This window comes from Falco punctatus (genome assembly GCF_963210335.1).
Source record: "Falco punctatus genome assembly, chromosome: 1".
NCBI classification, from domain to species: domain Eukaryota; kingdom Metazoa; phylum Chordata; class Aves; order Falconiformes; family Falconidae; genus Falco; species Falco punctatus.
The window spans coordinates 19686740-19714040 of NC_137580.1; the positions used below are offsets into that span (position 1 = coordinate 19686740).

General features: G+C 39.7%; 1 protein-coding gene across 2 annotated transcripts in view; it reads left to right on the forward strand.

Annotated features, from left to right (window-relative positions):
- Window positions 1-911: 911 nt before the first annotated feature.
- TNIP3 (TNFAIP3 interacting protein 3) overlaps window positions 912-27301 on the forward strand; it is a 62711-nt gene continuing 36321 nt past the window's right edge. The window contains exons 1-3 of one of the 2 annotated variants that reach the window (XM_080373602.1): window positions 912-1041; window positions 12388-12473; window positions 21612-21744. In XM_080373602.1, coding sequence (XP_080229728.1) covers window positions 1000-1041; window positions 12388-12473; window positions 21612-21744 — 261 coding nt within the window. In that variant the 5' untranslated portion in view covers window positions 912-999. Of the gene's footprint in view, window positions 1042-4125; window positions 4245-12387; window positions 12474-21611; window positions 21745-27301 lie in introns of those variants that run through there. The other variant, XM_080373603.1, reaches the window with a different exon arrangement.

The following is a 27301-nucleotide window of genomic DNA, read 5'->3' on the forward strand; positions in this document are numbered from 1 at the left end:
GTATGGCTTCAAAGTTGACTTTTCTCTCTTGTTAACTGGTAAGCAGGTTAAACTATGTATGGTAGGAAAGAAATCTTTCTAAGCCTACCTGAGGATGAGAAGGAGAAATCCCTTTCATGGAGGATTCATACATTGCCTAGAATTAGATTTAATTTTAGTTTGTACTAGAATTTAAACACCGCAACATTTCAGCAAAAAAAGTCATGGTAAAAACCAATGGGTGGGCAACCAGCTGAAGAACAAGGTGGCCATGTTGGCCAGAAAAAAAAGTTTGTAGTCAAACTTCCTTGACACTGAGCTGTGTGCTTGAAGTTTGTGGAATTGAAAGATGTGATGGAAGTGATGTTCTGCTGGAACCTGCTGCTAGCTTGCTGTAAGGCCTATTTTCATACTTGCTATTGTATCAACTTCATGAACACCCTCAGGAAACCCCAGTGAAATAGCATGAGAATATGAGTAATAATAAAAAATGGATTGAATTGCCATCTAAGATCTCGTAAAGGAGCTGTGGCATTTCCAATTTTTTCTGTGAGGAAGGGAGAATTTCTTGTGGGTGGTCTTTCATTCATGGCTAAGCAGTAAGCCACACAGGGAGTAGGAACAAAATGCGTGGGAAGTGTCTTGACTTTTAATACATCTCAGGCAAAAACTGTCTTGAGTCCAAACTAAAATCAAAGTGGTTCACTAAAATTTAGGGTAGAACTGTGCAGCAATATCTTCCGCCCTAGGAAAGTCACTTCTGTGAGCACAAAAATGTATTTCAACTTTGTACGAAGTGTGGATAGGAGGTACCCTCATCTTTAAGTGTTTAGTTTACCTCAAAAACATCACAGCTGGGACTGTTGGTCTCATGTTGCTATTTCTTGATCTGTGGCACGTGAAACTGTTCAAGAAATATATAAATAAGAAAGAGGATGGTGGCTAACCTATTTCTGTGTGAAGCAGAAGAGAGTGTTTTAGCTTGACAGAAACGTAAATGTGTGGGAGCAGTTCTCATTCATGCACCAAAAAGAGAAGATAGAGGACAGCTATAGACAGGCAGTGAGTAAGCTTATGTTGAGAACAGCAGGCTGCCTTATTTCAGCAGAATGCCCTAAGTGTGGTATCAAACCATAAACTTAAAACTAAATCTTGAAACTTCCTGGACAGCAAATCTGTCGTCAGCTTTCTATCCAGAACACTGGAGTCCCAAACTGCTTTGAGCACTTCTGAAACTTGCTTTTTTCCAGTCTCCTTTCTTCCTTGTATTGGTCTTTTCTCTCCTGAATAATACTTACATGGCAATTAAGCCCTTTACAAGTCACCCAGGATCTGGTACTTTAAACTGCTGTCTTTACATTATATTAAATTTTCTCTAACTCATTTCCTTATTTTTCCCCTATGGAAAGCTCCTAAACAAACAGTTCTTCAGTGGACAATAAAACAATTTGAATGGCAGCCATCCAATCTGGGCTTTCTCTAGATAAGTGGCTTGGGTATGCGTAAGAAGCAATGAAATTTTTATTACTTAGTTATGAAAGGTTTAGCCAAAAGGGTTTTGCTTTTCTGAATGGGGGGAGTGGGGAGATCAGGTAAAAAGATGCATATGTGATTTCTGCTGTACCCCTACAATTTTCCACTGAAGGTTAAGAGAAAGGATTCCCCCTTCAGTTTTCCATTGACTACTTTTCTCTACCTCCACAAAATATTTTGTTGTGCCTGCTTTGCTGTGATGAAAATGTCATTACTTTCATATCACTAACATTTACAGGAGTTAAAAACGAAACAATGTAATAGTTTGAGTCAAGGTGGCTGTTAAGCTGGTGTTAACAGGAACAGAAGTGCCCACATTATCATTTTCTCTTCTCTGGAAGTAGTAAGGATGCTGTTTCCCATTAGTATCTGCAGAAGGCAGCTGTTGCTGCAGCAGACAGAACGGCACATCCCTCCCTGTGCATACTTCGGGCATGGCTGTTGAGAGGTGCTAGAGGTAGGCAAGCATGACAGTAAATGTGTGCAGCTCAGAAAGACTCCAGCTAAAATGTTTGTAAGCATTTTGCATTTTATTCAGGGAATTTTTCCCAGAATACATTGGCATCTTTGGTCACTTAGCTCGTAGGGTGGCCTGCAACCTTTAAGATAAGAAGGCACCTTAAAGGCTTAACAGCCCTGGCTTAGCCTGGTCCTGGATGAGGAGAAATCTGATTATTCCTGGCCTCCTTGGCAGAAACCACAGTGGTGCAGTTGAACAGGTGATGGATATTAAACCCAGGAACAGAACACATGGGAAGTTTTATTTTAGCCCCATCATCATTGCTGAGCTGATAGATGACAAAATGACAACACAATCCCCCGAACTATTTCCAGTCCCATGGAAGTCAAGCATGTTGGTCAGTCCAAAGTCAAAAGCTGTGTTTGAGTGCAGTGAAAGCCAAGGACATAGAAGACCAAATTCACCGTGCTCTGTGTGAATGCATTGCTGAGGAAGAAGTAATGCTCTTCCCTTGTTGCTCAGTCATGTGGTGGAAAAAGCATTTCCTCTCAGACATGTATCTCTTGGTTTTGATTTCTTTGGCTGCTTGGAAGGATTTGAGTACATGCCACTCACCTCCTGAGGCAGTGCTTTAGCAGTTTGCTACTGAGCTTTTGCTGGTAGCTTCTTTCAAACCTCCCCTGTGGAGGCTGTTCTGCTTTTTATAAATGCTTATATAAAACTAAACAAGAGATCAGAGTAAGAAAAAGTAACTGATGTGGAGCTGAGTGAATAGGATGCTGTTCTGAGAAGTGGAAGATGTTTGTGCCGTTGGTTTGGTTTTTTTTATGATTTTATTTTATTTTAACCAGGCAGACAGTATATCTCAACTCTGTTGGTAAATGTCTTGAAGCATCAAACTAAAGTTACTAACATTTTATCCAATGAAGTAATGGTAAATACTTCACACGTAGTGGAAGACTGTTATTACAAAAGACTGGAGAAATCACCCTGCAGCTCCAGCAGTTAAAACATTTATCCAAGAGGTACAAACACAGTTAAACTCCCTTCAGGGAAAGGCAAGGAAAAGAGTTGAACCTTGGTCTCCCACATCCTGACCCTGGCCTGTTGTTTCCTCTGCTATAATTGCAAATGCCTCCAGAACAATTTTAACAAAACTGAATTTGCAAATGATTACTGTCTGTGTGCATGTGAGAAGCAGAGTGTAAATGGTTTGACAGAAAAAGATCCACCCTGCTCTACTGAGCAGCTGTAATATTTCCTGCTAGGAGGATGAGAATGTTCTCAAGGCAGTTAGATCACTAGTATTTCCAATCCAGAAGGCAACAGGAGTCCCCAAAAAATGTCAGAGTGGGTTCTAGTCCTTGGTGCAAAGCTGCGCAGGTTTTGTAGTCATCAAAACCGAAACCAATACAAGAATTTGGCTTAAAGATTAACTTCTCTGAACTTACTTGTCATGAATCTTTAATTTCTAGCTAACAGCATGACAATGATAATTTGTATTATCTGTGAAATTGCATTAACTTCTCTGTGCAGTGAACTATGGGCTGAAAAAGAATAGTATACTTTGGAAAATGCTGCATCACTTCTTTTCTGGGTGGAGGGAAGAAGTTTCTGCAGTCTCCGCTTCTATACGCCCTCTTCCTCAGAGAAAAAATCAGATACGATAATGTAGTGTTTCTGGCTGGGGGCAGAGCTGAGTATCACTTCTGATGAGGCTATAGCTGGCGGAACAGAGTGCTGATTCTGAAGGGAGACCTTTAGAATAAGTTCTAATTAAAACATATTCCTAGAAATGGCTCCCTGACCTATCTGCCCCTTACAGTAAATTATTCTGCTTCTAGATTAATATTTGTGTTCTATACCTTTTGGGTTGATGCAACTTTTCCACCATGCTAGACCGCCGCTTTTCCCACAGAGCAGCTTTTGCTGGTGCGTGGGCGTACCATTGTGTCACTGTTCCATGGTATTCTGAAGAACAAGAGGGAATCCTCTGTGGTCTCTTGCAAGCAGTGCTTTCAAGTAGATCTGCGTGGGCGGTGTTTGAGAGAGATGAATATGCTCTCAACGTTAGAATGACTTTAAGAAAGGGGTTTCCCTAAGCCTGGTGTGTAGGTTAAACCTTGAGAGAAAGATAGATATATATATATACACACACACACACACATATTTGCCTCCAAACCACTTAGTTCTCATTTGATTCAGAGAGCATTTATTGAGACTAGTACATCCTAACCTAGCAGCACGGAGACGAACACCTTCCCTAAATATGGTGAGTAACTTCTGCATTAATTTGAAGCCCGTATCAGCGGGTCTTTGCCTAGCCTCAAAATGGTCATGTGCCTCTTTTCCCTTGTTATCTACCAAAGAGACCTCAAATCAAAAACCTGATATTTTAAGGGTTTTTTTTCTAAGTGACTTCTTTATTTCTTCATAATTTTTATGTAGAAGGTCTATAGGAGAGTTCTTTTACTTTCTTTTCTTGTACAAAGCTGGACAATGAAAGGTACAGGAATAGTGAAAGATTCTTGCTGTAGAGGCTATGTCAAACAGTCACTTTGGAGTAAATAGAGTCATATGGAGGTTCAGTTCACCTGTACTGGGGTTTGACCCACGTTCCTTCCTTGGATAATACTTCTGCTGAGACCTTTGGAAGTTTTACCTGTTCTGTAGAGTTTGGGGTGTTCTCTGTGCTATTGACTGACCGGAGTGGACACAGGATTCCCTTAGCTGGGTCTGTCATTAGGAGACAGGCAGGCGCTTCTCCACACCTGCTACAAATTGTTTTCTATAATCCACATTGCATTTGAGGGTGGGATAGTCTTCTGGGCTAGGTGGTATTTTGCTTGCCTTGTTGCTGTAAATTGGCGTCAGTGCTGTGTCTCAGAAAAAGTTTTGATGCATTCCAACCCTGAGTAAGGAATACTTGGGAGTCATAGAATTATAAATTTTAAGTGGTATGTTTCAGATTAATAAATATAAATGAGGTGAGCTATGAGAACTTGTGAGGTGAGGTTTGTGTAGAGGGAAAAGAAAACTTTTTTTGGTACTTTTTCCCTTGTTTTGATTTCTTCTTTGATCAAAATATAAAGCTGCAGTACTTGTATCCATTGTAGTGAGAAGCAACTCTTCTGTTTTCAGCGGGTACCTGTTGTGCTATGGCAGCTGTAGGGACTCCAGACTGCCCTACCTCTCCCCTCTCAAAATGAAGCAGAAGTTGTCAGTACACTGTGAAGATTACTTTGCTCACAGCAAACCATTTAGAAGCCTAGAGAAAGAGAGCTTCTTGAAAGTCATCTTCCCTTGACTTGCTTCTGCATCCTTAGTACACTGTGATATGCTGTCAGCAGAGTCCTAATTTCTAGCAGCAGCAGTGCAGCATTTCCAAAAGTGTGAGCACACTAGAACGTATGGAAAGCAACGTGAATTTCTGAGTTCCTTAGGACCAGCAAAATAGCCAAGTAATGCCAAGGGTTTTTTGCAAATAGCTCGTTAGGTCGTTCTTACCTTTCCATGGGCTCTTCTTTCTCTTTTCTGTCCTGACATTTTGAAGCATTGCTGGAGAGCATGACGTTTAAGTAAAATAGAGCTGCATTCCTCATCTAAATCAGACCTATCTTACCTTCTCATTGGTAAAACTTCTGTTCTTGTAGTTGCACAGCTCTTTGCAGGTAGGTCTGCCTGTATCTTGAATTCTTCTCTCACAGCCTTGCTTCCTTCCCAGACACCTGGGCCCTTGGAGCAATCTCCTTCCTGTTACTGTGCTACCTTTTTATACTGCAGAGACTTGATTCCAAAGTCATTGGAGTTGACAGATCCTAAATCTTTTCTTTCTTGGATTGGATTGCACAAGAAAGTTCCATCATTTCTCTTTCTTATCACAGCCTCACAGTTTCACTGTAGTGAGATCTCCATTAAAAATTGTTCGGTAAAAACGTCTTGGGCACTATCAGTGAATATTGTAGTAATTAATCTTGCTTTTATCCTGCAGCATTTTTCCTTCTCACTCCAGTATTTTATCTCTTGGAAAGTTTCCTGTCCATACTTTGGCAGTGAATAATAATAAAGAACCAATTTTTTACTGCATAATTTAAAGCTGACATTTAACAAATACCGAAGTACTTTCTTCCCATCTTGTCTACCTCCAAATAATTTGTCATGCTAGTTGGATTCGGATGAGAAAGTACCATTGGAAAAGCTCATGCAGTGCTATTCCATTAATATGCCTAGTTTGCAAATGTTTTTCTGAAGATCTGTATATTTGGCAGATTTCTGTGTATTTAACAGATCTGTGATTGCTTTATAAATGACTTTTGAAGAAATCAAAGATATTTCTTGTTGAGAGTTTTATTTTATCAACACATATTATACTTTTTTTGGAACTAAATTGTACTCTATTAACAACAATTTGCTTTCACAGAAATTACATAAAAATAGGTATGTCCAAAGTTGTTATTGACTTTCCCCCCAGACCTGTGTACAGTAATTGGCTTCAATTGAACCTAAGATTTTCCAGTGAAGAAAAGATCTTTTCTAAATGTATTAAAAATGAGGAGTCTACATGCAGTGTCTGAAAAATAAGTGACAAGGCTACATTTAAATGTCAGAGGAGCTCAAGTAACTTGAAAGTTAAGATAATGTTTCAAAACACAGAAAAATACTGGGATTTTCTTTAGGTGACATTTTTTGTTGTTATTGTACATCTTCTAGCAATTTCTTAACATGTTGTAAACCTCCTCAAAACAGAAAAGCTTTTATCTTCCCAATTCCCAAACTCATAACCTTATAATAATTAGAAGTTAGTATTTTCCTGGGTTTTTTATGGTCTCTGATGATTGGAGAGAGAGAGAGAGAGAGAGAGGGTGACTACAGGAATCCAGAGAAGTACTGAGGGTGTTTTTAGGTATGCTGTATGTGGCTTTGATGGCTTGACGATATTTATGACTTCCTCTGGTCACTTCTTATGTGAGACTTTTGCATGCTGAAAGTGTAGTCATGATATTTTTGGCATTGAACTTATGTTTTGTAGCAATTCGAATTAGCTTGCATGCTTTAAACTCATCTGTGCAGATGCCCATGTGGAGTGACTGATATGGTAAGCTCAAATGCCAAAGTCTGTCACCTGAGTCCTAGGCATGACTGTGGTTGCTTTTTGGTAAAATTTGTGCCACTGATTTCTATTTGAAGAAAGGATTTATACTCACTGGGGAATATTTTTCTCATTTTTAGATCGAGTTCTTGAGATATACAATCCAGAGGTTTTAAGAAACTGTTAAATGGACTGATTTCCAAAGAGAGAAATATGCCTGAAATTTGGTTTTCTCTCTGTTTTAATTTAAGGAAAAAGTGATATATTTACTTTTAACAAGGTCATGTAGTTTAAAACAGTGTTCTGTACTTACCACTTAAACTACTTTGTGTGTCGACGGAAGCATTTTCACATACCCAGGGGTGGAGGACCAGCACTTGTAGGACCAAAGAGCTATACAGCAGGCATTGTCCATCTGTGCAAAGTCACCCTGCTACCGCCAGTACTACAAAGCAAATGCAGAGATTACGCTGCACATTCTCCTTTCCTGGACTGGAGCCAAAGAACCTGCAGTGCAGAGCCTCTCTGGAGTCCCTTCTGCTCTGCGCTGCCAAAAGCCAGGCCTTCAGTTTTGGGTAGAAGTAGTGTGTTCAGCCCTTAACTGGCTCTTTCCTTGGTCTGGTCCATTTCAAGGGGTTTCTGTTGTTCTGGCTTTTACTTCAGTTGCTACATAGTTTGAGACTGCTTATCAAGCTGTGGATATCACAGCTTCATGGGAGGGCATCTGTGAAGTAAGTTCTTTGGGGTGATTGCTGTTCTGAATCTACCGTTACTCTCACTGAGAAGAATTGTACTTAATGGTGAGATCAGTTTTAAGTATTTGGCATTGAATCTTCTTGCATCACACAGGGCAGGTACCGGTTTTAACTGATCTAAACCAAATTGGGCAAGAACCAAGGTACCTAACCCATCTTTATTTCTGGCAAAAATCAAGCTTCAGATTTTAAATTTCAGTTTGAAACTTGTTTAGTATTGAATTTTCAGCACTTTTATCAGGAAATAATGGGGGGGGGTAGGGGGAGGAGAGAACTGGCAGATCTTGGTGTGTTTGTGGCTTTTTCTCATGCTGCATTTACATGACTGAAGCTGCATTTTTCAGCAGAATATTGGATGCAAAAGCAGAAGGACATCTATTGCAATGGCTGGTTGAAGGCTGGCTGCACTGCACACTACTGCTATTATGAGTACCAAACCTGGGAATATCTAGGTAGGAGGAGACCACAAAAACGTTGTATGCTTGATTTCTTCAGAGCAAAAAAATCTTGGAGACTTAATTCCCGTTTCAGATTAGTTTCAGTGAGTGTTCCTTAGAACCTCCTTCATCAAATGTTTATTTCTTCAGTTCTTCCATTTTGATCACATTTACAGTAATAATCCATTTCTTCCTCCCACTCCTCCTACACAACAGCCACACACAAATAATGTATAACCTGCTTGCTTGTTTATCAACAGCATTTATGATTATATATGTTCCGCTTTGTTTCAGAGCTATTTTGCAATATGGGTAATACATAAATGAGGTAAGTTTACTTGGCCTGGCTGTGACCAGCCCTGGATCTTGCACAGTACAAAAATGGGTATCGCTGAAAGGGTAACTTGTCAATGGGTTTATTCCTTATGTATAATTTGCTAGTATGTACTTCCATTTATTTGGCATACTTTCTGTTTTCTGCAACTTCTGCTGTGACAATATGTCTGTTTATGGTGGTGGTCTGTAAAATGAAATCATTGAACTGATTTAGGCAGGGAAAACAAAACAAAAATCTCCTTTCCCTTCTCTGCCTCTTTTAGGCTAACTTACTTCTGACATTCATTTTATATTGTATTTCCACAAAATACTGCTTTGAAACAACTGAAGAACAAGTGAATTACAGAGCAGGTCTGGGGAAAATGAGCGAAGGTCTGGGAAACTAGGATGCTCTTAAGCCACAAATAGACTTGGAGAAAGAAAAAGAATGGAGCAAGAGCAGTGCAGGATTTTAACATTTACAATACAGATGTTATTGAAATGCATTTTGGATCAGATTTTGAAACTCCAGCCTGATGAGTGCCTGTCTGTCTGTTATAATTTTTTATAATTACGATTTTATTAGAATTAGCGAGTCTGGTCATTCTTGAATGATGTATTTTTTTCTCTCCAAATGTGTTTTTTGTGTATGGAAAACCCACATTTGTTTTTCATGCAAATTAATACTCTGACCAAAAAGTGGGTTTTAGGCTTATTTGGGTATATCTAGGAAGTACTTAGGGCTTGGTGCACTGATAAATTTGGTGGGCAAGCACCAAGGAAATTTTGCATGCTTTTTACCAAACATGTTCAATTATCACAAACCCGTATAGATTGGTGAGCAAAACTGATCATGTTTTACTTCAGGGTGTTCCTGTTCTTAAAAGCCGTGACGGAAAACAGAATTCATGTAATTCTGAGCAATCCTTTACATGACTCTTAAAACCCCCTATTTTCTACAGAGCCTTAATTCTTCAAAGTAACTGTTTTTTATTCATCTTGGCATCAATTTGTATGATCTAATAAAAACGTACATTACATTATATATTATAGTTGTAAAAACTTACGGTTGTTTTAATAACAGTTGCACATGGTACAATAACCTAGCTGTGTCTCTTTCATTCCGGTTCACAACTGTGCATTTAGATTTAGCACAATTTGTACTGCCAACACAGGTCAGACTCACTGCAGTAAATTTTTTGTTGTGAAGAACAAGAAATGATTTAAAAAAATAAATAGTTTGAAAAACCTTTTAGAACTGATGCACTTTACAAAAAAAAACCCGTAAGAAATGAAAGGCAAAGCCATGAGTCTCCATCAACAGTCCCTTGCGCATCAATAATTTGGGAAACGGGGGAGACAAACCAAAGCAGGTGGCAGTGCTGCTTAGCTGGCACTAGCCTAACTGTGCTTAGCTGGGTGGATCATGCCAGCTATCACTGCAGGTAATTTTTTACTACTTTTTCCCGTATCTTGGATGGGATAGAAGAGGGCAAATGTACTCTCATGCTACGATAATGAAATGGCATCTGATAGCTGGGCTAGCTTGTACAGACACGCATTAGATCAAGGTACCCAGCATGCAGGGATGTGCTGCAAAATCTGCATATGGCTAAGAGTCAGGAAATACATACAGTGTGCCTTGTTGAGCCACAGGGGAGGGGACCCCCCCAGCCCAGCAAATTCAGCAGTAGGGTTTCTGAAGAACTGTTTGTTTATGCTGGCTGGGTGCTCATCTGGGCCATGCAGTGATTTGAGAATTGTTGGCTTTAGCAGCATCTTTTCATGCATTTCCTTGGCTTGGCAGAGCAGGGCTGTGGAAAACCTGGAGCACCCGCTATGTGATCCCAGAGCGCTCCCCAGCAGGGAGTGTGCAGCACCCCTTCCCTGTGAGGCCCCAAATCTGGCTTCCCATCCTGCCACGGCAGAACCAGTTTTTCAGAACTTGCATGAATTTTGCCAACCTAGGTATTTTCTTTTCAGTAACATCTAGCCTGTATCCCTTTAACATGGCCTGTATTTCAGCACATGGGCTGCAAAATTGTGCATAACTTGGCAAATGCATCTGAGACTGTTGAAATGTCTGTGCCCCATGTGATGGATTAGAGATGGAGTAGCAGTCTGAACTCTGTGTTGGTTTTTTGGGTGTGCGTGGGGTTTTTTTGTTTGTTTGCTTTTTAATTCAAGCAAGTATGGTCAGATTTCATTTAGTCATTTTGGTTTATTTTTTGTTGTTTCAGTGTTGGTGGGGAGCATTCATTCTAGATCAACATTTTTCAAATGTTGTATTTTCAAGTCAGACACCTAAAAGCCAAGTTTAGGTACTCCAAAACAAGGCTTAATTGTCATTAGTTTCCAGTGTTTGCAGCTCCCATTGAAATCAAACGAATGCAGCTTTCCATACTTCAACATGTTTTTGTTATGATTAAACAGACACTCATAAAACTCAGACAAGCTGGAATCAAGTTTCACATGAAACTGAATTGACATTTTTTCTTAATAGGATCCTTGTAATTAGTGATTACCAGATGCATTTAAAATGTGTGAAATGCCTGCAGGAATGGGAATTAAGAGGGGGGAGGGATGCCAAACACCTCAGATCTTCTCCTGGCAACCTTTCATTTTAAATTTCTGCTCTGCACGTAGATGAAGCGGCATGGTTTCTATAAAATGTTCAGCTGTGGTTTCACATTAAGTTGATCTTACCAATAAAGAGAGTCACTTGTAATTGAAAACTTATTTGCTTATAAATAGCAGGTTTCGCGCTTGATGGCTCCCCACTTTATTTCAGTGGTCACATTGCTGTCCTTGTGATAGGTCTAATGAAACCTGACAGTTTTCTAAATCCAACAACTATCAGAATGCTGTTGTTTGTCATTTTGATCTAAAGAGAAGAATAAGACTTCTGGGCGGCTCCTTTTAGGTGAACTAGAGATGTCCTACATAGCCTGGAGAAACATACCCAGGACTATTATCAGCCTGCAGCACAGGAGGAGAATGACTCCTCTGGATGAGTTGTCGTTGGCTCACTCTTTGTACCATCTGTTTTCCCGCTTGTGATGGAGAGGTGGTGGTACCTTATAAAATTAAAAAAGCTTGCTTTTTTTCCTGTTTAGAGTTTTCAACCAAAAGGGAATATCTAAATGTGGACTGTTTACTGTTACCCTGATGCTTGTTGTCCTTTCCACTGGAAGGAGGGGTGTTCTTTTTTTCTTCGCAAGTGCAGTGCTGGGCAGTAGCTGGCCCTGACCAGAGGAAAGCTTGTTAGGAGCCTGTATAGTTCTTGGACAACACATTCTTGCACAATAGCTCACATATGGCTCCTTTTCTCTCAAAGTGATCTAGATCAGACTCAGGACTCAAATTCTCTTAAATATGGAGCAGTAGTTTTACTGGACACTTCCATGAAGCTTATGAATTTTCTGATCAGTGTGGGGACATGCTAGAGTGTTTGAGATAGTTAATTCTTTCAGGATGAATAATAAAAGCTCTTTCAGCAACATTTCCAATGTTCCTGTGGTGACTGGCGGCTTTGCTCCTTGGGTAGATTCTTGCTACCATAGCCAGAAACTGTTACTGCTCCTACCCTTGCAAAACTGTCTCACACGGAGTGGTGGGCATCAGCGAGGGTGCTGCTGGAGAGGAGGAAGTAGATTCCTGGCCTGCTTGTCAGTCATGTATGGTATATGAAAACAGACATGCAGACCAGACATGGCTATCTCTTCTCATTGTAATAGTGTACTTAAATTTTTCTTCCTAGATGGTTAATCTTTTTATTTCCCCTTAAAGTCTGCTTTTCTTCCTCCCTTTTTCTAATAGATTCACTGTGAGCAGCTCAAAAGGAAGAATAAAAAAGCAGAGGAGCATCCAGAATTGTGCCCCCATCAGTGTGTTGAAATGGAAAGGTATTAACTATCTTAATTTTATGTGGAGAAACTTCTTTTACTTTTATTATTTAAAAAGTAATTTAAATTACATTATTGGAAATATATAGTTGAGTGTTTCCTGCGTGTCAAACAATTTATCTGACAGAGACCCAGGTTAATACTTTTTTCCTCTGTTTTAATCTGTCCTGTGGAGATCTGTATCATTTCTGTTTAAATAAGTGAAACATGGAAATTTTCTGTACTGAGGAGCAAAATCATAGAAAATAGTGTCAATTGGAAGGCACCTCTTGAGGTCATCTGGACTGACCTCCTGCTCAAAGCAGGGCTAGTTAGGTCATGTTACTCAGGGCCTGTCTAGGCGAGATCCAGATATTTCCAAGTATGGAGATTTCACAACCTCTTTGGGCACCTGTTCCTTCAGGAAATCATATTAGTTCTACTGATAATGGCAGTAAAAGAGCCGTTGTAACATAGAGATAGAGAAGTCACATTATGGCTGCAAACTCTAATGAGGCTGTGATGATGGCAACGCCTTTCTAAGACTGTCAGTGAGTAATAAGGAGCTTTAAGGAAATTGATAGTGCTGTGTACGTCAGTGAATACGGCTGTATTCAGTGAATATGGCTGTATTCAGCAAGATAACCTCTGGCAAAAAAAAATAAATTCTTTTTTAGGTAGCTGAGAATGATTAAAAGGTAGTTTAGAAAGTATAGTGTGTTGATTTGAGAGAGAGATAAGAAAAATTGCTTTAAGGTAACTGTAGATTGTTTGGGGAATCTTAGGAAATAATACCTTACCCTTCTTTCTTCATGCAAGAAGTGTGTTTTCTCAGGTTAGTTTATTGTCAAGTAACTGGATTTGAAATCCCTCGCAGGCTGGGATTTCCATTTTTTCAAGACATTGTGAGCTGCTGCCACTGTAGTTTGACTCCAGCCTGTCTCTGGGAAGGGAGGGAAGTGCTAGGTTCCTGTCTGGTGTTGGCATCCCTGGTGAAACCATATGCCAATTTCTGGCAGTTCAAACCCTGGACCTGCGACGCAGACAGCCGTGCAGCAAGATTCCTCTTCTTTTCAGCTTGTCTGCCTAACAGCTACCACAAGCAAGACATTGGCTTGACTTAACAGAGCTGTTTGTCCTCTGTCAGCTACTGTATGTTAAATTTCCTGGCTCCTTTCCAAATGGTATTCATCTGTTTATTCTGCTTGCACTGTTAGTAGATCACTGAAAATATTTCAGGTCTGTGTGGGAGATGCTGACCCAAATGAATCGTGGCTTTGTTTTCCTCCAAGGGTGCAGCCCAGCTGCAAGCCCAAGTCAGTAAGGTGTTGGGTGACACATCCACATCCTGGCTAAGGCTGAACTAGGAGGCAGAAGGGGCTGTGGATAGGTCTAGTTCTGTTTGTGGTGATGCTTGATTTAGGAAAAGGAAAGAATAGTGGTGTAAATTTCATGGTTGACGTTTTTAACTGGTACTTGCAGCACAATCTCAGTTTTCCACAGTAATGAGTACATCTAAGATCTGAATAGAATCATGGTGCTTAAACTGTATCTGTGGAGTGAGCACCCAGTCCAGAAAGGGCTGTGGAAGGGGGAACCATTTAAAAAAGGCACCTACTGTGGCTAGGAGAGTGTGTGAAAAGGTTTGTAAGCTTTTCTAACTATTGGTCTTCACAGAAAAAGAGAAAGCACTTGAAAATATCTAGATTCGTCTCTCTTCTTGTTTTTTAACTCTTAGCTTTCAGTTCTTTCAACACCTTCCTGGCATTGTCTGCCAGCTTTATGCATATGTGTATTTCAGTGGGGGAATTCATCTGCTCAGAAAGCATGTGCTAGTTGGTGGCTCTGCTTGGCCGAGCTTTCTATTTGATTGATTTTCATGGCAAAACTTCAGTTCCCTTGCCATTAGCGATCCACACGCAGCTACATGAGTCCTGGGTGATAAGTCTGCATGACAGTGCTCCTTTTACTGCTTCTCCAGGGAGACAGTCATCTGTAACTCGCTCATGGCTCATTTAAAGCCTGAGAAAGTTAGTGAAAATAATTTAATTGGCTTTCCTGAGGTTTGAACTCAGCCCAAATGCTGTCCATCAGGAAGAAACCCAGTTATGAACTTGGTAGTATAATTAAGCAGAAGATCCAAGTGATGTTATATTCCTTATGTACAGTCTGTATGGGGTATGGAAGTGAGGTGACAGTGTTGAAACCCTGTTGCAAAGGACAGGAACCTCCAGGCATGGAGGGGAGAGGCACCATGTGATCAGTAACGTGTCATTTAACATGAGCCAGCTAGTTGTTGTCTTCTTACATGTTGTGTGTTTGTTAAGGGGAATAGTCAGACTGGGAGACTCTAAGTGCCTGTATATCAGTAGCTTTACTTCTCTCTTCACTGACATGGGATGGTTTATAGGTGCAGCTTCACTTAATCACTGGGCCCCCTTTTTTTTAGGAGGGGGGCTTATTTTCAGAGAAACCAGATGTGTTTCCATTAAGAACATGCACCTCTTTTGTTGTCGTGATTTGTGTAATTCTTAAAATTAAGCAAAACTATTAAAGAATAATTGTTTCTGTTCACATTAACAGCACACAACTTCTCCAGATGTGGCATTTGACAGCCAAGCAGCTGCTGGCTATTAAATGTGCCTTAAAAGCTCCATTTCTTTGTCATAAAGGGAACAGAAGTGTAGGGACGTTTATGGGGTGATAGGCAGATGTTTTGGCTACATCAGATTTGAGCGAAAGTTTAAGTGGTTTCTCTGCTATAGTCGCAGTGTGTACATGTTTTAACCCATATAATTCACCTTGCCTCGTGGAACTCTCTTCTTGGGACTGGAGTAAGATTATTTCTAATCTCACACTTACCTCCCAAGCAAATGCCAGCACTTTTTTCGCAACATCTGGGACATCTCACTCTGAAGACAGTGCAGTTCTGCTAGGTGGATCTCAGCTGTTAGTAGTGGCAGGCTTTTGAAATACTGGGTTGATTTTTTTTGTTGAAACTTGAACTAAAAAATTAAGTTGGAAATAATTTGTTGCTTTTTTAAAAAAATAACATAAAAAACCCTAACCCCCCACAACTTTCTTTTTAAGTATACCCTCATAATTGTCAAAGACAATTTTTGTGTTTGTATCAGCACAGTACATTTTATGCCCAATAAACTGCTTTTTATGGTGGTACATGTGAGATGGAATATAGAACAAGTGGAGCTCAATTTCAAGAGATCTGGCTCAAATTCCCAAGCCTAAACTCTGAGCGGAGATCCACTTGCTGGGTGTTGAGTGCTGGAATAGCACCACTGATCCTTAGGGAGCTACACTACGTTGTAACTATTCACTATTAGCTCAGGATCTGCTAATCTTGTAAGAGCTCCTAAGGCTGAAAATTTTTTTGTCTGTAACAAATGTCTCTGTTTTCTTGGCAAAATTTAGTTCGTCCCATCACTTCTTGGACCGGAAGTTTTGTCATTTAGTCTTAACTGGGTAAGCTTTTAATATAAAAATCCCAACGTTTACACGAAAAAAATCTGAGTTCTACAGAACTGAATTACAAGAGAGCAAAAATCCTTTAAAATCATATGGAACATAAAGGAACAGGCTAGTTCTACAGATAAACGATCACTTTTAAGAATTATATGCCTAACTTTATTCCTATTTTGTCTACTTCTAAATATTCTATAGTCCAGATCTCTCTGTCCCATATTCTAAAGGCCTGTTTCTGAAATGAAGTGCATTATCATAAATAGGGGAAATATTAGCTGAAGTGGTTTGCCTTGAAATTTGTGACATTTTTTTGTTTATCTGAACCAGTTCATCCTCTATAATTCAAATGCAGAAATTTATTTCTTGCTGTGGATCTGCTCCTTGGGTTTTGTCAAGCAAGAATCTTATGTCCTAAATGCCCACCCAAGGGGATGAAGCATATGTTTAACCCCTAGACTCTGGAATTCATTTCCCGTCAAAATATGACTCCGTGGTGTTAGCGTCTGGCTGTAAATCCTGACTTAAAACCTTTTTTCACAATTGTTTATGGTATGTATTTGTGCTTTCACCAATTGCACAAGAATGACCCCAGCACACCAGCCTTGAAATTATTATTTCGGAGTTGTATGCCTCCAATATTAGTATTCTGCAATAAATGTCTGGGGCATGTTGTAGGTATTTCCATTGTTGCTACATAACTGCTATTAGTAAGTAATAATGCCGGTTCCCAGTGAAAACCAGGGAGAGCTAAGAGCTCACAAATGGTACCAGCTGCAGAGCTGGGACTCTTCATGAGACTTGTACCTGGCTCTTTGATAAACATCTATTTCTTGGCCATCAATCTATGCTGCTGCAAGCCAAAAGCATGTGGCTCATCAAAAGAGCATGGGGCAGGCCATGAGGAGCTGAACTGGTTGCTGCTCCATAATGAAAGTGTATATTAGTGGGAGTTGTTCTGTCTACTGCTTATTCTCCTGACCAGAAAAAGATGAACTGCAAGGAGTGCCCTTGATGCTATTAGAAGCTGCTGGTGTCCACACATCATGCTTCCTTTCCCATGGCATCATATTTTGGCTTTAGTTTTGGGCCAAATAAAAGTTTTGCTCTGACTCAGTTACATGCATATTTTAACAAAATTCCCTGTGTGTGTACAACCAGCACTTCATTGCTTGACCTTGTGAGGATGGATAGACAGCATGGTTTATTTAGTTGAGTGGCATTGACCTGTGTAGGAATTTTGCTCCCATTCACATACAAAGCATGTGTGGGGCACAATTTTTCGTCTGGTTCCCAGCTGAAAAACTGAATTGCTGTAAAAAGTATGCAGCTTTTTATAAATAATTAATTACAAAAAGCCAACAGAAGCTAGAAACTGAAATGGCATGAAGATATACCATTAGGCAAAAAGTGAAAAACATTTTAAAGGCAACTAGATGAATATGTGGGAGGAATGAAAAATTCTTTTATGTGGTGCACTGTTACGTCTCTAGTAGTTGAAATCCTGCATGGGTATGGCAACTTGCAAACCAAAGAGAACAGGCCTAATTTCTTATTTTTGGAGGATGTGACTAGAGGATATTGTTTACTACTTTTCAGATATGACATGAAAATTATGAGTAAGGATTGGTGCTCTCCTTTTCCTGCAAGCTGCTAAAACTTATGCGGGGAGACCGGCTTCCTTCGTTATATCTTAGGGTTTGCTTCCATGTGAAATGTCTTGATTTTCCCCAAAAAAGGCAATTTAGCAACTAACTTAGTTTACAAAGAGGAGTTAATAGTCTAATCTTTTATTGGCTACTGCATTACCATAACATGCTATGTAAGTGGGATGAGTTGTGTATTTTTTGTATATTCATATACTTCAGAAAGCTTTTGCGCATGACAGGATATACTTTGTCCTATACAACCATGTGAAAATGCTTTTAATGTTCTCTGATGGTTGATTTTACAAAAGGTAAAAACCTGGATCTCCCAAATTTGAATGAATTTCATTTTAACGATTTTTTTTCCCTAACAGATTGCCTATTTGAATAATGCAATTATTAAAAACCAAAACACCCGATTTTAGAAAACATTGGCAACAGTGTAGAACAGTAAGGGTATTAATAATGCAGAAACATACCTGTGAACTTCACCAAACCAAAAATAGTTTTGAAAAAATTGCTTTGGATCTATACACCAGTTTTGATTAATGTTTTACATCACAATAAATATATCCCTATAATTATCAAAGTGGCTACTATTAAAATACAGATAAATGGAGTAAGAGCTTCTGGTTGGAAGACCTCAATCAAAAAACTGAGGGAAAACAGAATGCGCTGAGAGATCCAGTCAATGAAGTCATTTTCTGACTTCTGTGATGATGTAGAAACATGTGGATGTTACAGAGCAGCAATCAATTTGTAGGGATTTGAGTCTTCTGTGGTTCCCTTTCTTTAGCTAAGCACAGCTGGTCCCTGCTCTTGCCCACGTACTCCTAAGCCTGGAAAGGAGAATGCAGGAGACTGAAACAGGGTGGGAGCAGCCAGAGGTGAGCATCATTTACAGCCACAGTGTCAGACAAACGGTGAGGAGAAAGGAATGGTTGCTTCCTGGCTGAAAAGAAATATTTAAAGCCAGTCCACCATATTTATGAAGTATTTCCCAGTTTGATTCACACACTGATCTCGGGAGGCTGTGGTCACCCATCTTCCCTCGCTGTGGCTGAACCAGCAGCAGAGATAAGTGAAGCCTGCCTAAATGCTGCTGCACTCCTGCCAAAGATTGCTGTGTATCTTTTACTGTCCTCAGGACTGCCCCTAGATTTTGAACAGTGGTTTTAGTCTAAGCTGCATTATTTGACTTAAAACAGTTTAAGAAATGTTGACTACTTTTACCTAGCTAGGTGAGTGGGTTGTGCTGGCAGCTGGGATGGTAATTTGCAGTAGAGAGGTCATAAAGGTAGAAAGTGGCTGGGGCTGTAGGGGAGTTAAACTCTGGCTGGCTATGCTGCAGCTGGAGCAGGATGTGTCACGGCAACCTTGGACAATGAGCAAAATAGCCCTTCACCAGAAGCCACTTGTAGGCCAGTTTTTTCCCTCAGCTAAGCAGTAAGCTGGTTGCTCTACTAATCTCATACAGAAAGAGGAGAGCAAATAGCCTACCTTCGGTTGCCTAGGCACAGATAAAAAACCTGACATTTTGAAAGCACGGTCTGAAAATACTGGCCTGTGGTTTTAGCGGCTCTGTCTGAAATCCTTCGATACTGTCAGTAACATTCCTCCTTGCTTTACTTAACCTCTCCCTTCCTTTTGCCATATTTCTAGGGGCTCTAAGAAAGCTACAGCAATAATTTCTGCCTTACTATGCAAATATAATTTCATGCACTTTTCCTAAATCTGCACCATGAATGACTGCTTCTGTACTGTGGCTTTTCAGTTCTTCTGAGCATCCTCAAAAGCACTGAGTGCTCTGCACAGTGTATGTCTGATTCTCTTACACAAAGCCATCTCAGGCTGGGTCAGGCATGGAAGCCCAAATGAGCAGAGTATGGTGTTTACTAGAGAAGTGCACTTGAGAGAAAAGAGGTGTTGATACTGATGTTGCAAAGTTTGTATTATGCAGCTGATTAAAAATGAAGGCTGTAAGCAGAATGCTTGGTCATGCTGCTGCCCAAGAATTCATTCTCCAGGAACCTCAGCACAGAATTGCTTAAAAAAGAAAAAGTGCCACTTGTGCTGGTCTACCCATCCACGATTTGGCAATATTTAGCGAGGCAGAAAAGGGCTGGATTTCTTTTTGCAAGGTTCATTGTTTTCCTTCTGTAGCTTTCTTCACGAGCTGCCACGTGGTGGCTGTGCTGCTGGGGCTTACCTGCCACCCACATGCAGGTGAGGCTTTGAAAACTGCCATGAGTGTTCTGAGCAGCTGCAGCTTGCTGCACTGCTGTGAAGTTCATGAAAATGTGCATTGGGAAGGTCGTTTTCTTAGTCGTCATGGCTTTGAAAGGGAGTTATGGCCAGTTACAGTGTTCTAACAAAAGATAGTTCTCTCTTCAGTTAGATATGCTTGTACTCCCTGTGAACTAGTTGCTGTATTGTTTGGGTTAAAAAAAAAAAAAAATAAGGCAAAATGTTACTACAAAGAAACATGTTTCTGCAGAGAAGAAAAATAATGTGATGTGTTCTACTGCTTCAGGAACTTCCAGTGCTAAAAAACCCTGGTCTTGGTTCGTTGTGTAAAAGTCCTGTTTCCCTGTGCCATATGTCTAGTTCTCAAAACACGTCCAAGTATCTCTTTTTCTGCCATGAAACTTGTTGCAGGCAGGCTTCATGGCAGCTCTGAAACTGCCATGAAATTCTAGCTTGTCCAACTACTAGGTGGCAAGTAAAAAAAAAGGCTCTTGAGTTTTACTTGTCCTTATTTGCTACAGTTGGTACTTTGTTGTAGTACCTCTGCATATGATTTTGCCTTCATGCTTAATGAAAGTACATTTTTGTTACAGTCTCTTGTGTTGCAAATATTGAGAATACAATGAATCATTTTATGCTATCAGCACAAAATTCACCACACTTATTTACTTGTAGTTAGGACAGATGGGTTTGTTTATTGGATAATTTTACCAGTTGCCAACTTTTATCAGTTGCCAGTTTTGTCAGCTTCAGGAGTTTCTTCAGAACCTGCAGTGCAATCCATGTGGATTGCCTGTATAAACTGCAATAAGTATAACTGATAAAATTCTTACTGCTTTCAGTTTTTCTGGTAGTTCAAATGAAGAGTTTAGTGTTCTCTGTCTAAATCAAGAATTTTGCTATAGCAGGTTGGTGATACTTTCGAGGCTTACAGTTTGCTTTCTGGTCGTGCATTACTTATATTTAGAGTTGGTTTAAGCTCATTAGGAAATGAAGGTCTGAACTTGCAAGACATGAGTATTTCTTGAAAACCTGGGTTGGTCTAGGGCTTTTGGGTGTTTGTTTTATTTATGCCTCAATCCATTCTCTGAAAGTCACGTTCCACCATTATGGTGTATCAAGGGAACCAGCCCTAATTGTTAGTTCTGCAAATTTGGAGCAAGCCCTTAAGTGCACATGAGTCCTGTGTGTACTTAGCAAACAAATGGAATGAAAAAAATTTTCCCAACAAACACATATAATTCAGTTTTCACAACAGACCAATTCTTACAAGATAAAATTTTTTTAAAAGGAACTTTCAGGAAGACAAAAATTGAAAATCTGATACTAACTGTTGCAGCAAACAAAATGTTCCATCAAGAAACTGAATGGAGCACCTAGTTTTGGAATTCAAAATCAATTTAACATTTTGATTGCATTTTTGTTAAAGTTGAATTTAAAATTCTTGACACTGCGGGTGAGTGGGTGGGATTAAGAGCACATGACAGTCTTCATACAATCGCCAGAAGGGTCCACTTGTATTTTGTAGATGCAAGTTAGTAAAATTCATAAAGATTGCTTAGTGTAAATATTTTAAAATTAATTTCTGCCGCAAAGCATTTGGAGATTGCCTGTGTGACACTGCTCTAGTGCTCTCTGATTGTGTACCAGGAAGGAAGGTAGCAGGAGCTTGGTGCAGGACTACCTCTGCTGTCTGCACTGTAACATTCAGAGGACAACTGACAAATTTAGCTTCTCTGCACTTCCAGTTTTGGTGTGAAGTTTAACATTGCTATTTCTTTCTAAGCAGGTGTGAAAGTAAAGAGCTTGATGTTGAAATAAGGAACCTGATAGAGAAGAGTAACAGTTACCAGTCATGTGAGGACCCTGAACCTATTGCCCAAGAGAGTCCGAACCCCCAGAGAACTTCATCTTCCCTTAAGGTAAATGCAATCTGCTTTTGCAATGTTTATCTGCCAGGAAAGGACATTCAGGGGATGTTCCCTGGGTGGCTTGATTACGCATGAAACTTTGATTTCTGAAATGATGCAATTAACTTGCTACACTTTTTTATAATGATACAGCTACTTTTTGTTATGAGGAAGACTGAGTGAGAAGATGTGTTTTATAGTGCTTTAAAAGGTCAGCTAAACCTGCTGATTATCCAAAACGCCACCCTCTGTAGCCAGCTGTGTCTTTGGATAACACAAATCCACAAAACTGTATATACCCAGAGCACTGGCATTTATTGAAGTTGTTGCATTTGGTAGTTGTGATTTAACTGAGAGTGAGCAGAGATGTGGGAGACAAAGATCTTTGGAAGATTATTAGATATTATTAGATAAATAGGAAGAAAGAAGAAGAATAAAGATGATTCAAACCTATACTTCTGTGGTATTGCAAACAGAAAATTGTAAGCCATCTGCTAAGATGGTTGTCTTGGCTTGCAGTGAAGCAGCAGTTAACAAGCATGACAGAAACTTGTTCTAGGTTTCCCTCTCGGTTTCCCTCCTCTCTCCTGAAATAGCAAGCTGCTTTTTGTTGTGCAGTAAGAGGACAAAAGGAAATTCCTGTTTTCTCCAAACTGGGAAAGGGAGGAGTGAGAGGTGGGGAGGAGTAATTAAGTCCTGAATACCATCCACCTGCAAGGGGTGACACCTGCACCTGCCTGTGTGACTCCGCTATGGGGGTGGGGGTGGGAAGGGAACCTTTGAAGGCTGGGCCCCAAGGTGTGATGCAGAAAATTGATGAGGAGGTAAAGAAGAGATGACTCTCTTCCATGAAATCCAAAATTACACATAGCTCTTTTCACATGTAAACCGCTATCTCCAAAATGACTCATGATCTTGAGATATGAAGCTGTGCTGAGCATAAGGAGATGCCCCTTGAATTAGAATTATTCTAATTCAAATGGATTTTTGAATTAGAATTTTGAATTAGAATTAAATGCTGAATGTGTTGAGCATAAGGAGATGCCTCTTGAATTAGAATTATTCTAATTCAAATGGATTTTTTAATTAGAATTTTGAATTAGAATTAAAAATGGAATTACAAACAGTGAGAAGCCACAGGGAGGAATGGGGATTCCCAGCTGCAGGGGAGGAATAAGCATGGTGAAACAGAAGTCAGTGCAGAATCAAGTAGCATTGAGCTATGAAATTAAAGGGCGGAACAACAGTAAGCCACAAATAGTCTGCAGAAACCCCTGGTTCCCCATGTTAGCCTCCCTCCAACAGAAGGAGATGTAGGAAAGGATTTGGAGGATGTGGGGAGGAAAAAAAAAGGAAGTGCTCACCTCAACCGTTTCTGTGGGATGCTTCAGTGTTTTATACAGAATACCGTGGCAGTATTTCATTTGTAGTGCTTTGCTTTTTTTAATGTTTTTTGCATTTATAGCATTCATTTGGCCATGGAAGATGTGTGTGTGGTTTTCATAGCTTAAAGGAGGAAGATTTATGATATTTCTGCACTAGAAACATGCTGCTATTTTTAATTTATACTTCTAAGTTGAACAGCTTTTCACTTTGGCTGGTTAGTGAGTTGGTCTTCAAGTGGGTGACAGCTTGACAGTTGCGGTGAGCTCCAAAAACCTCAGTGTAAGATCTAGGAGTACCTGTCTTGGATTGTGTGTTTCGGAAAATAAAGCAATATTTTTAGGTATACTTTCAATTATGAAGGTTATAAAATTGTATTACTCCCCCCCCCCCCCCCCCCCCCCCCCCCCCAACAAACAGAAAAATGTCATTTTGTGAAATTAGAATCTGATGTAGACTTAAACGAAGGGGAACACTCTATATTTATAATGAAACAAAATTGTACGCTTCCCTATAGTGTTGGTTGTTCATCGGGACGTTTCTTGGCAAAGACAGCAAGTCGTTTTTAGTCTGATTTTTTTTTTTCTGGAGTGAAAAGTATAAATTGGACACTACAAAATGGCATTTCCTTCTGAGTTTAAATCACTTTATTATTTCTCTAAATCTGTAATTTTTTTATTATCTGCAAATGTCTGTAAACAAATTCCCTTTTCACTAGGATTTTTTTTCCATAAAAATACATAATATTATTGTGGTTTTAAAGGCAAACATTTGAGAGAGGGGAAACACAGGTCTGCAGAATAAACTAATCCTCAGCACATTCTTCAGCCTACAATTCCTTTATCTGTAGTACTTTAGTTGCACCTTGTCGTGATGCTATGTTCCCTGCAGTGGGAGAGGGAGGAGATTACAGAAAAACATCCTCACAAGCAGGTCACAGTGGTTAGAGCCTGTTGGTGTACTTGGGTCCCTGACACCCACATACAGTCTATTGGTCTAATATAAGGGACTTGGGCACCTGTGTCCCTACATGTAGTTTGTCTGGGTGAGCAAACTGGGTGTTTTAAGTGTTAAGCTGAAATGAGAGGTAAGACATTAATGTGACATCATTATTTTATACTGATTTAAGCTCTTCTCAGTTTATTGAAATGTATTTACTTTTTCTAGAGCCATTGACCAGAAAAGGGAAACATATGATGAAGTCTTTTACAGATTAGAACAATTGATAATTTCTAATCTAAATGTACTTATTTATTCCCCCTGTCTTCTGTAACATCACTTATTGCTGTGATGTGCAGCAGGAGTGTATGTGAATGAGAAGGATTGCAAACTCCAGTCCTGCAGAGGCCATAATCTGTGAAAATGCCTGTTCTTAAAACATACCTCAGGAGGGAAAGGGTTCGTTGTTCTGTCTTCTACAGAGGGCGAAGCTGAGGGCCAAAAGGATCAGGCAGTTTGCTGTTTTAATATCAGAAATCAAAGAAACGTTTCTTACCACAAAAAAGCAGCTTCTTTGTTCAAATTTAACTATAAAACTGATTACATTAAACTGGAATAAGCTAATACAAATATTGCTAAAAAGTACTCATGCAGAGTGTTTTCAGTATGTTTAGGGCTTTATCAAGATTATACACGCAAAAAGGATGTTTTCTGTGGGAGGTAAGGGCAGACAAAAGTATCAGATAGGAAGGGAAAAATAGCAACTAAAATAGCGGTGTGTCAACATAAAGTTGACAGAGATAATATATTTAATGGGATCAAATGGTAAAAAAACCCCCAACAAACAATAAAGTTTCAAGCAGATAAACTGTTGAGTGCGAAGCAAGAAAGTAAAGCTTTCCATTTAAAGGCTATCTGTACTTGCAACAACTATGTTTTAAAACTCTGAATAGCTTGTTTGCTACAGTTAAAAATTGTCATCCAATTATTGTTCCATGAAACTGGGATTTTCATTATCAGGCCTGAGTTTGCAAATGCTTTGGTACTTGAGTTGCATGCCCTTACGGTTCATCTCATTGGCAACGATGGGAAACAGTGGATAAAAGAAATCCTGAAACAGAAGCCTGGGCTATGTTTTACTTACTCTGAGAACACATCTTGCTCTAATTTTTTCTGGTTCCCACATATTAAGGCACACATTTGCATCTGCACATATTTTTCTGTTAGAGTGAATACCTAACCAAACAGAACAAAAAGTTAAGGCTGACATACTTAAGGGAAAATCCCTTTCTATCACACTTCTGTGGGTGAAACACGTGGACCAGGTTTAGACAGGAAGAGGTAGATTCTTCTTCAGGTGTAAGAGCTGATTTTATTCTTCAACTAAAATCTCTCACTTCTTGTCATTTCACCATGTTCACCAGAATGGGAAAAAGGGTTGCAGTGGGTATTGTAGCAAGCACTGGTGGCTAAGAGCAGCCTCAGGAAAAAAGCCAAAAGCAAAGCCCAACCAAAACATAAGCAAACAGAAAGCTCCCCAGAAGACAGCAAATTTTAACCCAGGTAGTCACAGAGTAAATCTAGCTTCTACAATTCTGCAACTGAACAGTACAATAAATTAAAAAATAAACAAACAAAAACCCCCACACCCAACAAATCTTACAGCAGGTACTTGATGAGCTAGAAAGAAAAAATAAATTTTAAAATTATCATTTTGTCATCATCAAGGAAAGATTGAACTTTTACTTGAATCAAGTAATGATTCTTGGTTTCACTGCAGTTACTGAATAGACAGAATTTTCAGAAACTAGTGGCTTTCATTATCTTGATTTGTGAGTGCCTATTTCGTAATACTGTAACAGAAGCCTTTCCCAGAATAAAGATCCAGCACTCTGAAAATGAGAACTTTTTATCTTCTTGTGGTGCTGATGCTTGTGAGAGGATTCAGTGTTGGCCACAGCTCCAAGGCTTTGATTTTTCTTCCGTTGCAAGCTTTCCAAAGACGACTAAAAGGCTTTTACACTCAGAAAGGTCAGGTCTTCCTAGAATACAAACTAAGGTAATTCTCTTTTTTAAACAGAAGAAAAAAACCCAACTTCAAAGCTGCTACTAAAAGAAATTACAGAATATTACAGAAAGAGAATAGAAATGAGTAAAAGGCTTCTAAGCAGTTCAATTCACTTTGCCCTTGCAGGCAGGGTCGTATGCTACACTTGTGAGTTTCTGAGGAGCAGCAAATCCTGCCCAGTCCCATTTGCTTCCTGGGAAGCCTTTTCCATACCTGGTACCCGACTGGTTTATTCTTGCTCCTCAGAGCAGTCACTCTGCAGGAGCTTCTGGCTCCCAGCTCCCTGCCAGGCGTTCCTTGCAGCCACACTCCAAAGTATCTGAAACTTTCTTCCCTGAGTGTGCTCAAACTGTGCTCAAGAGGTTGTTTTCTCTTTCCACCCCGGTCTTTAAAGTAATACAAGACAGCTGTGAACAAAAAGGAAAGATAAACCAGGTACCATCTGTCATAATGATCAGAGCGGCCTGATGAGTTTTGAAAAATACATGGCTAATTCTCTTCTGTCACCATTGCCTGTAGCATGGAGAAAAATGCAAAGGATTATGCTTTGTAGCTTAAGTGTGTGAGTATGAATGGGGAATAAAAAAAGGAGTTTGAAGAGTGGGAGAAAGTTAGGTAAAGGTCCTACTAAGAATTCATGCTGATTAAGAGAATTTAAATGTTTTAAATTATGATTCAGACATTACAAAAGGTTTCAGACTATGAGTCAAACTTGCAGGTGCAGATTTGCTCACTATAACATTAACACATTTAGTCATGTTTTGATCAGCCCCTGTAATAGAGAGAGAACAGTGGGAGCCAAGGAACAGAAGGGCTCATATGGATATTAAGAAAGCATTTTTATAATACATATAGAAGAGAAATTATCAACCACTCTTCTTGGAGCAGCCAGATCTGACCAGCTCTCCAAAGACAGAAAGTGGTCATTCTTGTTGTATTAACTTCATTTTCTTAAGCTACTGAACTTCACTTGCTTATCTGGAGAGCAGACTTTGATCCATTTCTCTCCTTTGTATTCCATGTTTACTCAAAGTGTGCTCAAATGTAAAGAGAAGTTTGTATTCAGCGGTGGTTGATGCTACAATTGCATGTCACAGCCCAGCAGCAAGAGTACTGATGTTTTGTTTCCTTGTTGGGGATGGATAGAAAGAACATGTGAAGGAAGTGACTTTCTGGAGA